This window comes from Rhinopithecus bieti, unplaced genomic scaffold, assembly GCF_001698545.2.
Source record: "Rhinopithecus bieti isolate Rb0 unplaced genomic scaffold, ASM169854v2 scaffold_36008, whole genome shotgun sequence".
Lineage (NCBI taxonomy): Eukaryota > Metazoa > Chordata > Mammalia > Primates > Cercopithecidae > Rhinopithecus > Rhinopithecus bieti.
Genome location: NW_016816204.1, coordinates 917,825 through 929,877, shown reverse-complemented (window position 1 = coordinate 929,877; position 12,053 = coordinate 917,825). Strand labels below are relative to the sequence as shown.

Here is a 12,053-nt window from a genome sequence, read left to right as displayed (position 1 = left end):
TTTTTTTTGAGATGGAGTCTTGCTCTGTCGCCCAGGCTGCAGTGCAGTGGCGTGATCTTGGCTCACTGCAAGCTCCGCAGCTGAACTATTTTGAAGGTTAGTCTCTTTTGGTATAAAGTGACATCCTAAAAAAATTCTAGGAAGAAAAAAAGTCTAATGTGGGGCAGTTGTGGAAGTAAAGTCATGCAAATTGTTTGAGGTTAGAGAATCAACTGTCATGGTATCAAAAATAAACTGGCTTTGTTCTTGCTCCTGTTTGGCAGATCCACTTCCCTGATGCTCCAGGTGGAATATTGCATGAGTATGTTTCTTCCCAGCAAGTAGAATTCCCCTCACTGTCAGTGTGGCTCACTGCCATTTTCAGCTATTTCTGACTCAAGGCTAGTTTTATTTACACCCTCAACAGATGTTCATGGGAAGCATTATTCATGAACAATACACTATCTCTAATAAATTTAATAGATGTGCCCCAAATCAGTGCCTATCTCCAGTTAATAGTCTTGTCACATCCTACTCTAACTTGTTCTCACTGGAATGGGTGAATTAAGATTTTAAAAATTATTTTGCTAAAGAGAAGACAGGGAACTTACAAACTTAAATGTTTTTTTCTACCCTTTCTGTCTTTCCCCATCACCCACAACCTAATGCTCACAACAATTACCCTGATTCTGCAGTTCATCCAAGTCCATGAAGCGGCTAGGATGAGGGTTAAACCCTTTCGCTGCCTCTAATTCTTTCTCCCGTTTTCTTCGAAGTTCCTGTTCCTGCGCCCTCCTGGCCACCTCTTCCTGCAATTCATCCAGTTCACTTTTAGAAGATATCTCCTCACCTGTAATAAAAGCAAGGGAGAAGTCACTACATTTCCATTACCAAGACTAAGTACTTGATGAATTTTTAACCACTGCAATATTTTCCCTTTGGAATTCTTGCTTTCAATTTGGAGTTTATTTATTTATTTTTTTGAGACAGAGTCTGTGTTGCGCAGGCTGGAGTGCAATGGCGCCATCTCGGCTCACTGTAACATCTGCTTCCCGGGTTCAAGTGATTCTTCTGCCTCAGCTTCCTGAGTAGCTGGGACTACAGGCACGTGCCACCAAGCCCAGCTAATTTTTGTATTTTTAGTACAGACAGGGTTTGACCATGTTGGTCAGTCTGGTCTCGAACTCCTGGCCTCATGATCCACCTGTCTCAGCCTGCCAAAGTGCTGGGATTACATACAGGTGTGAGCCACTGCGCCAGGCCCAATTTGGAGCTTTTATTTTGGATAATGCTTCCCATAATCAGATTCAGGATGGCACCTGGGCCAGGAATAATAATAATAATAGTAACAACAGGACGGGCACAGTGACTCATGCCTGTAATGCCAGCACTTTGGGAGGCCAAGGTGGGAGGATCACCTGAGGTCAGGGGTTCGAGACCAGTCTGGCCAACATGGTGAAACCTTGTCTCTACTAAAAATACAAAAATTAGCCAGGCTTGGTGGCAGGTGCCTGTAATCCCAGCTACTCAGGAGGCTGAGGCAGGAGAATCACTTGAACCCAGGAGGTGGAGGTTGCAGTGAGCCAAGATCATGCCATTGCACTCCAGTCTGGGGGACAAGACCAAGACTTTGTCTCAAAATAATAATAATAATAATAATAATGATAACAACAACAACATTTATTGAGTGCTTCACAACAATGGTATTACACTGAACATTTGCTCAGCGCTTACTATGTGCCAGAAATAGTTTTAAGCACATTTACATGTATTATTTCATTTAATCATAACAACAACTTACGAGGTAGATACTATTACCCCCATTTTAAGAATGAGGAAACTGAGTCACAAAGAGGATAAATAATTTGCCCAAGGTAAAACAAATGGGAAATAATGAAGCTAAATTAAAGTCAAGTAGGTTAAATTCATAATCATGCTTTAATCATTAGAGAACACTTTCTACCAAGTGTTGTCACTGACTGACTGGGGAGCTTCAAGCATGTCATTTTCCCACCCTTAATTTCCACCACCTCTTTGAGTTTGTAAAATGTCCACAGCAGTAAAAGTCCAATTTTATAAACCTTTCTAGATGGATCTAAATAGATCTAGAAGGATGTCCATAATAAATTAAGTGAAAATTGAGTGAGAGAAAACATGTATAGTATGACTTCATCTTACTTTTAAAATGGTCCTTACCTATATATGTACATAAACTTATCTACGTACTTGTGTAAGCATAGAAAAAGAAAGATATATATCACAATGGTAACAGTGGTTTCTTCCATTTCAGGAGGCAAAGGGCAGATTATTGAATTACTGGACTTTATTTACCTCTGTAGTTTTTTAAAAGAGTATGCAAAGTTACCATATAAGAATGTTTGTTTTGTGTCTTAATAAAATGGTTAGATCAAATTGTGGGGCATAAATAGGGCTTGTTATACAAAGAGGATGGTGGGGTGATATGGTGTGTGAAGAATCTTGTCATAACTCCTTGCTAATTATCTTTTACCAATTGAAGAATGCTGTTGGTGAATCCTATCCAACTAGTCCAGAATTGAGGACTATTCAGGAGATCATGAGACTCAGTCTTTAGTGCAATAAAAAAAATCCTGGCTATCTGAAGAAAAGGGAGAATAGTCTCATGCATGATTCACAAGTTTCTCAAAACAATGTTATTCAACATGAAATAAATTAAAATATGGGGAATAAACCAAATGTATAATTACAATGGGAAGCCCAAATTTCTTCCACGTGTCTCTTAACTGTAACTTACTGGAGCACAGGATTCCAGAGATGTCTGCCTTTATAGGCATTGTTCTGCTCTGCCAGATGTCTGTAACCTTTAGTATACATACCTAAAAGAGTTCATGCCTTTTTATTACTGCTGCTGCAGGCCTTTATTCCTGCTACCTCTAAGAATTGTCAGTAACTATCAAGAGAATTGGTAGTAAGACTAAGATATTTAGCCATGGGTAAGGATAAATTTGAATTGCTTATTTCCAAGTTTTGCAAATAGCCACATATGTACCCCTTTGGTATGTCAATTCATAATACTAAACAATAAGAAATCCATTTTCCAAGAGGCTGTCACTAATCCAAGGAAATCCCTAGGATTTATTCTTCTGAAAAATGGGGATGTTATTAACACTGTTCACCATATTTCTGTCCCTTCTTGCTCCCACAAGGGCTCCCTCCAACTAGAAAGAAATATTCAAGCAGGCTGTGATGGAGAACAAAAAAAAGATAAATCCAAAGATGGAGCAACTGAAATGACTCTACATTTACATTCTGATGGAATACTCAAACTGTAACTATCCTTTTTTTTTTGAAATGGACTCTCACTCTGTCGCCCAGGCTGGAGTGCAGTGACACAATCTCGGCTCGCTGCAACCTCCACCTCCCAGGTTCAAGCAATTCTCCTGCCTCAGCCTCCCAAGCAGTTGGGACTACAGGTGCACCAAGCCCGGTTAATTTTTTGTATTTTAGTAGAGATGGCGTCTCACTGTGTTGCCCAGGCTGGTCACGAACTCATGAGCTCAGGCCATCTGCCTGCCTCGGCTTCCCAAAGTGCTGGGATTACAGGTGTGAGCCACCGCAGCCGGCCTGTAACTGTCCTCTAATTTCAAATGTACTCAGGTAAGTGTGGTCCCCAGACAAAACTGCTGGTCAAATCCAGTCTTCAAATCCAGTGTCCTTCTGCTTACCTGAGAAAGGCTGACTCTTTGTCCAGCCACCCATGGATGCTGTGGAGTCCACCTCCAGGATGCTACTACTGTGCGACTTTGGGATATGACGCCAGGAAGGAACCAACCCAGCTGATCTCTTAGCACTTGGATCCCTTCAAAAGAGAACCCAGAGTCTAGTGAAAGCATGAAAGCAGGTTACAGTAACATTCCTAGGACTAAATCTCTCAAAAAAAAAAAAAACACATCAAACTGACATAATTAGAGCTTCTGCTAAACTACTTCTAAAGAATTGAAATATCCACTCATTCTCCTATCTAATCTCATCTCACCTCATTCACATCTTGTGCATCTAGCACAGTATCTGGTACATAATACATATTCAAAATCTGTTGAATGTATTAATGAACATATTGGTTTCATATCTGTTTCCTTCTTTCTTACTAAACCTTTGTACCATCTTCTCATAAGTAAAACTTATGAGAACAGGATCCTGTGGACAGGAAAGAACATTGAGGGAGTATGAACATGTGGTTATCACCTTTCATCCCTTTCAAAGCAGCTCTACTATTAGAAAAATTGCCTTGGCTGGGTGCAGTGGCTCATGCCTGTAATCCCTGCACTTTGGGAGGCCAAGGCGGGCAGATCATGAGGTCAAGAGATCAAGACCATCCTGGCCAACATGGTGAAACCCCATCTCTACTAAAACACAAAATTAGCTGGGCATGGTGGCACATGCCTCTAGTCCCAGCTACTAGGGAGGCTGAGGCAGGAGAATCGCTTGAACCCAGGAGGTTGCAGTGAACCGAGATCGCAGCACTGCACTCCAGCCTGGTGACACAGAGAGAGACTCCATCTCAAAAGAAAAAAGAAAGAAAAAAGAAAAATTGCCTCTGTGGCAACTCAGTAAAAATAATGTATGGAGATTTGAAATTTATAAAGAAAACTGAGCCCTACGGGCAGGGTGCAATGAGTGCTAATAAACTGTCATCATTATTATGAATACTATTAGCATCATAAAACACAAAGTCCCAGTGACCCAAAAACAAATCAAAATAAAAACTATCCCACCATACTGGGTGTGGTGATTCACACCTATAATCCCAGTACTCTGGGAGGCTGAGGTGGGTAAATCACTTGAGCCCAGGAGTGAAAGATAAGCCTGGGCAAAATGATGAAACCCCACCGATACCAAAAAAAAAAAAAAAGCAATGACAACAACAAAACACTATCCCAAAACAACATTTGGGTTTCTTCTCTGATTTTAGGATTACGTAAGTTTTAATTCACTAATCCATTCTTTTTGAGATGGAGTTTCACTCCTCACCCAGGCTGGAGTGCAGTGGTGCAATCTTGCCTTACTGCAAACTCTGCCTCCCGGGTTCAAGCGAGTCTCCTGCCTCAGCCTCCAGAGTAGCTGGGACTAGAGGTGCATGCCATCATGCCCAGCTAATTTTTGTATTTTTAGTAGAGACAGGGTTTCACCATGTTGGCCAAGATGTTCTCAATCTCCTGACCTTGTGATCCACCCACCTCAGCCTCCCAAAGTGCTAGGATTACAGGCATGAGCCACCATGCGGTGGCCTACTAATCCATTCTTCTTTTTTTTTTTTTTAGATGGAGTTTCACTCTGTTGCCCAGGCTGGAGTGCAATGGTACGATCTCGGCTCACTGCAACCACACCTCCCAGGTTCAAGCAATTCTCCTGCCTCAGCCTCCCGAGTAGCTGGGATTACAGGTGCCCACCACCACGCCCAGCTAATTTTTTTTTTTTTTTTTTTTATCTTTAGTAGACACGGGGTTTGACTATGTTGGCCAGGTTGGTCTCGAACTTCTGACCTCATGATCCACCCACCTCAGCCTCCCAAAGTGCTGGAATTACAGGTGTGAGCTCCGCGGGCCAGCCTAGTCCATTTTTTTTTTTTTTTTTTTTTTTTTTTTTTTTGAGATGGAGTCTTGCTCTGTCGCCTAGGCTGGAGTTGCCATGGCATGAGCTCGGCTCATTACCACCTCCATCTCCTGGATTCAAGTGATTCTCCTGCCTCAGCCTCCCAAGTAATGCGGATTACAGGCGCCCGCCAGCATGCCTGGCTAATTTTTGTTTTTTTTTAGTAGGTACGGGGTTTCACCATGTTGGCCAGGCTGGTCTCAAACTCCTGACCTCAAATGATCCACCCACCTTGCCCTCCCAAAGTGCTGGGATTACAGGCGTGAGCCAACATGCCTGGCCTAATCTGTTCTTTAATACATTTTTTTACTGCGTATATTTAAGGTATACAACATGATGTTACGAGATACATAGAGACAGTAAAATGGTTACTATAATTGAAGGAAATTAACATACCCATCATCTCATATAGTCACCCATTTTTTTTTTGTTTTTGTGGCAAGAGGAGTTAAAATCTACTGATTTACCATGAATCTCATATGCAGTGCAATTTTATTAATTGTAGTCCTCATGTTTTACATTAGATCCATAGACTTGTTTATCCTACATATCTGAAAAATATGGAAATCTTCACAAATTTTTGTGTCACCTTTGAGCAGGGGCCATGCTAATCTTCTCTGTATCATTCCAATTTTAGTATATGTGCTACCAAAGTAAGCACTAAACAATTATTTCATTATCCTTAGCAAACTAAGACAGGAACAGAAAACCAAATACGGCATATTGTCACTTATAAGTGGCAGCTACATGATGAGAACACATGGACACACAGAGCGGAACAACAGACACGGACCTATCAGAGGGTGGAGGGTGGGAGGAATGAGAGGATCAGGAAAAACAATTAATGGGTACTAGCTTAATATGTGGGTAACAAAATGATCTGTACAACGAACTCCTATGACACAAGTTTATCATAACAAACCTGCACATATACCCCCTGAACTTAAATTTTTTAAAATTATTTTATACATGATAATTGTACTTCAAAGTACTTCAAAGATAACTGTACATAGAAAGTTCTCTTCTTTCTCAAGTGCCTTTGTTCTTCCAGCAGAGGGTGCTGTTGCTATAGGAAGTTGATAGGGCACATAGTAGCAAAGGCCGTCCCTCCACTTGTCTAAGCCTTGCCTGAAAGCCCCAAGTAGGTGGCTCACATTGCTGCAAGGGACAGTGTCACAACTGTTCAAAGGTCAAACAATACCTGTAGACATTTGAGCTCTCAGGCAGGGCTGCATCCAGGCTGACGGGGCTGCTGCTGTTCCTCTCACTGCTTTCATAGCCGGATTCCATTCGCTGGATTAGTCGGGGGTGCTGCTCTAAAAGGTGAGAGCCTGGCCGTGCTGGGCCCCAGTGCTTGTACTGGGTGCTTGGTCCACCAAATTTAATGTCATAAGAAGGTGGCTTGCTTGGTTCATCTGGTATAAATTCTTTAGCTATCCCAATCAAAAGACAGGTATGGAAAACAAGTTAGATTTAGCATTTGCCTAAAATCAAGACCTAACTAACTCCCCCCTCTGGCTACTTACTCACTGAACTCATATCCTTAAAACACCCAACATCAGAGTAAAAATGCCGCTTGCCAGATGTACCAAAAAACCCAGGTTTTAAAAAGATACAAATCAACTTTATTCAAAAGCCCAATTCTTCCCCAATTCTTCCCTTATCTCCTCACCTGAATCCTCAGAAAAGGGGCTAAGCTGGGTATAGCCACAGTGCTTCCTTTTGTCCTTACTAAAGATACTGTCAATATTCAGAGATTCTCGTTTTGGTCTCCATGTTGGACGATACTTGCTGGAAGAACTGGATTTTGACTCACTGCTGGTACTCTCTATTTCCCAGTCACGAGAGTGTAAAGGTAGGGTCTTAGAAGGTTTTTTATCAGGCTGGTCTCCTCCCCTGCCCCTACAGTGGAAGCCTACATTGGTCTGAGAAGCCAGGGATGGTCTGTTATGGATCATATTGCTGACTGTCTCTTTAAAATCCCTCAGCCTGTTGGTGCTGCTGGGTGGTTTGGAGGCATTTCTAGGAGCCTGCTTCTCTTTCAGTGTTTCTCCTAAAAGCACAAAGAATGAAAGAAATATCGATGTTTACAGTGATCATGGATACTAGACCCCGGTGTCGAAAAAGAAAAGAAAAGCCCTTTGAGCAGAAAGGAGAAGCCAACAGTCTGGAGCATGACAGAAGTTTGACAGAGTGAATGAAGGAGAAAGAGAAGCAGTGCAGAGGGGCTTGCCTTCACTGTGGTATCCTGAGACCTGGGGCTCATCGCCTTTCCTCCTAAACCGACCAGAGGTCCTCTTGAGCTCTATCAGTGACCCTTTCTTGGATGTGTGTTTCTGATTACATTCACTATCAGTCAGGTGTCCTGAAAAAACAAGGAAATTGGGGTAAGCTGGTATCTGAGACTAACCTCCATCCTCCTGAGAACCTACCTAATCTCCCTTTGGGAGTGCCACAAATTTAGAGTACCCATGGAACAGAAGCTGTAGGGCATAGGCTATCTGATTTCAGTGTAGGAACCTCCCAGTAGATAAATGCAGAGAAGGGCCGGGTGCAGTGACTCACACCTATAATTCCAGCACTTTGGGAGGCTAAGGCGGGCAGATCACTTGAGGCCAGGAGCTCGAGACCAGCCTGGCCAACATGGCAAAACCCTGTCTCTACTAAAAATACAAAAATTAGTCGGGCATGGTGGCATGTGCCTATAGTCCCAGCTACTAAAAGGCTGAGGCATTAGAATCACTTGAATCCAGGAGGTTGCAGTGAGCCGAGATCATGCCACTGCACTCCAGCCTGGACAACAGAGCAAGACTCTGCTTTAAAAAAAAAAGGATAAATGCAGAGAAGCTGGGAGCATCCAAATTTACAATGTCTTGAACAATGACCAATCTCAATCCCACTCATAATCTTCCCCAGTGACCCAGAAGGTCTAATGACATGTTTCTAGGTAACTTTTTAAAGGCAAAAGTTTTAAAGATTATATAAAAATGTCAGGTAGCCATATACTTTCACTCTCATAAATTGAAGACAGAGTTTTCCTTTTATTTATTTAGCAACACATATCAAATAAAGTGATTTTCAGTACATCTGGTATTATCCTGGATACTCCAGACTTTGCCCACAAGAGCTCTGATTGTATATGGCTTTAAGACCAGTTCTAAGCTTCCCTTAATTGTAGATCATTTAAAGGACACTTCAACTTTGATTAATTCTCATTCCTATCCCCAACCCATGCTTCATGAAACTTGGCTCTATCCAGAGATTACACGTCACAGTTCCTTAATACTAATCACTGGGAAAACCAGGAGAGCTGGGCTCTTTTATGTAACTTGCCCAGCTTCATGCCCATAGTATGCAAATACATGAGCATGATTTGATGACAGCAAAGGTCAGATTCTAAAGGATATAAGCAAATAAAGTGCTGGAAGCCAGAGATGAATTAAGCAGGTAAAATAATTTTGAAAATACGCTTAGAAAAAAAAAAACCCTAGGTCAAATGCATGGAGAGCTAACAAAAATTTGTTTTCACATGACAGTATATGAAAATCCTTATACATATTCAGGTATCACCAGTGTAGTGATATGGATAAATATTTTCAATCAGTTGCCCCTTGGAATCTTGTATTGCTTTTATTTGGTCCTTTTCTACCTCTGTGCCCACAAGAAAGATTTAAGAGAGGAGGAAATGACTTGGAGCAACTAAGTCCTTTTTTTTTTTTTTTGAGATGGAGTCTAGCTCTGTCGCCCAGGCTGGAGTGCAGTGGCATGATCTTGGCTCACTGCAAGCTCCGCCTTCTGGGTTCACGCCATTCTCCTGCCTCAGCCTCCTGAGTAGCTGGAACTATAGGTGCCTGCCACCACGCCTGGCTAATTTTTTGTATATTTTTTAGTAGAGACAGGGTTTCACCATGTTAGCCAGGATGGTCTCAATCTGACCTCGTGATCCGCCCTCCTTAGCCTCCCAAAGTGCTGGGATTACAGGCGTGAGCCACTGCACCCGGCCGCAACTAAGTCTTACAAATTGTTAAACCAGTGGGCATGTTCTCCATTCCTCACACCCTCCCTGCCAAAACCCCTAAACCATTAACACAAATCTGCCTCCACTGGAAAATACGCTTAGTTTATCCTGTGGCTTGGCTTCTCCCTGGTTCACATATTCAAAAAGTGGGTCTAAAAAACTCACACCTGACACAATCAATGCAGTAGTCATCAAAAGAAAGCCAACACAAGTCTGACCAAACCTCTAGGTCCAACTACCAATTTACAAGAAATATACGACACAGAAACATGTTAAAGTATACCATAGGAATAAAATCAGCAAAATTCAGAATGTGGGAAATCTATAGGACAAAATACCTAGTTCTAGCAATAAATTGCAAGGAAAAAAATAGAGGAAAAAACATTATATTAAAAGAAACGCAAAGGACTTATCAACTCATCACAATGCACAGACCTCATTTAGATGATGAGTCAAACACATAAACCATGAAAATATTATGATACTTGTAAGTGGATATTTGAACACTCATTGGTTACCTAGCAGTTTTAAGGAATTATCATTACTATTTTTAAGTGTTATAATGCTACATTTAAAAAGTGATTTCTTATGTTTGAGCAAATATAAGAAATATTTATGGAAAATGTGATAAAATGCCTGGGATGTGCTTCAAAATAATCCAGGAGTGGGTAAAGGTACAGGTAAAACTAGATTGGCTGTCAGTTATAATTATTGAAACTAAGTGATGACTACATGAATGGGCAGTACACTATTCTATATAGCTTTGAATATCTTTGAAATTCTTGATATTAAAAAAAAACAAAGCCCCCACAGCTTATAAACCACCAATCTCAAACAATGATCTCACGAATTCCCTAAGAATACGGACACTGTTCTATGCCTTAGGTATTCTATCTCCCAGAATAAACTTTTCATCTCAGCAGTCATTCACTGTTCTTGCCTGTATTGATTTCTTCCTCTGACATGGGTATACTCTCCTACAGATAAACAAAACAATGCAAGAATATTCTCCGCATGGAACTCACAATAACAAATAGATTATATTTCATTCTTTTGCTTCTCTCTCCTTCAGGAAGCTTAGCAAGCTGACATGCAGTTGTCCCTCACCAATCCCATAAATAGGCCCCTTCTATCAAAGCTCTTCACTTAGGACAAAGCCTGGCATGAGAACATGATGATATGCAAGATCACAGGGGCTTAATGGGATACCATGGGAATCAAGAGGATAGGAGGAGAAAGGTAGACTTGAGAATAATCACATCAATAATCACATTACAATCGTCTTTACTGACATGCTGCTATTGACAGGAGTATGTGCAATGGAGCATCATGGTTCATTCAAAACTGTGTTGCTTCTTTGTATCCCATTCAATTGCCCAAATTCTGTGCCATTCTGCCTTTGCACAACAAACATTTCTGACTTGCCCCAGTTTCTTTTTCTTCTTTTTTGAGTCTCACTCTGTCGCCCAGGCTGGAGTGCAGTGGCGTGATCCCAGCTCACTGCAAGCTTCGCCTCCTGGGTTCACGCCATTCTCTTGCCTCAGCCTCCTGAGTAGCTAGGACTACAGGTGCCTGCCACCATGCCCAACTAATTTTTTTTTTTGTATTTTTAGTAAAGACGGGGTTTCTTTTTTTTTTTTTTTTTTTTGACAAGGAGTCTCGCTCTGTCACCTGGGCTGGAGTGCAGTGGTGTGATCTCCGCTCACTGCAGGCTCCACCTCCCAGGTTCACGCCATTCTCCTGCCTCAGCCTCCTGAGTAGCTGGGAAACAGGCGCCCACCACCACGGCCGGCTAATTTTTTTGTATTTTTAGTAGAGACGGGGTTTCACCATGCTAGCCAGGATGGTCTCGATCTCCTGACCTCATGATCTGCCTGCCTCGGCCTCCCAAAGTGCTGGGATTACAGGCGTGAGCCACCGCGCCCAGCCAGAGACAGGGTTTCACTGTGTGTTAGCCAGGATGGTCTCGATCTCCTTACCTCGTGATCCGCCTGCCTTGGCCTCCCAAAGTGCTGGGATTACAGGCGTGAGCCACCATGCCCAGCCTCCCAGTTTCTTTTTCTTAGGAGATCTATGCAGGAATTGATTCAGGCAAGCAGGACCCTCTGTATAAGTCCCTACCTGTGTCCCGACTGCTCTGAGACATGGAATCATTCTCCACATTATAGATGACTGTCCCCTGAGAATCAGAAGAGAAGTGACTGACCACAGACTCATGGTGGGAATGTTTGTAGGGATAGCTCTCCGTTGAGGAATCTGTTCGAGTGTCACTTGAGATGGAGGGCTCCCTCCCTGAGGGAAGGAGGAAACACATATGCAAAAGTGAGGAAACAGAACAGTAACAGAGAGAAAGAAAAGAGATGGACACAACAAAGCTCCATAAGGCAAGAACTTCCTAGACACAAGTGTGAGAAGGATATGCTAT

The 12,053-nt window shown here is 42.2% G+C and overlaps 1 protein-coding gene across 15 annotated transcripts in view; it reads right to left on the bottom strand.

Annotated features, from left to right (window-relative positions):
• LOC108516873 (inactive ubiquitin carboxyl-terminal hydrolase 54) overlaps positions 1 to 12,053 on the bottom strand; it is a 114,091-nt gene that overhangs the window by 7,477 nt on the left and 94,561 nt on the right. For 14 of the 15 annotated variants that reach the window (XM_017854562.1, XM_017854555.1, XM_017854560.1 and 11 more), the window contains 5 exons: positions 7,844 to 7,975; positions 7,283 to 7,663; positions 6,812 to 7,043; positions 3,684 to 3,817; positions 662 to 829 (listed from right to left, as the gene is read on the bottom strand). In XM_017854562.1, coding sequence (XP_017710051.1) covers positions 662 to 829; positions 3,684 to 3,817; positions 6,812 to 7,043; positions 7,283 to 7,663; positions 7,844 to 7,975 — 1,047 coding nt within the window. The remainder of the gene's footprint in view (positions 1 to 661; positions 830 to 3,683; positions 3,818 to 6,811; positions 7,044 to 7,282; positions 7,664 to 7,843; positions 7,976 to 12,053) is intronic. The other variant, XM_017854565.1, reaches the window with a different exon arrangement.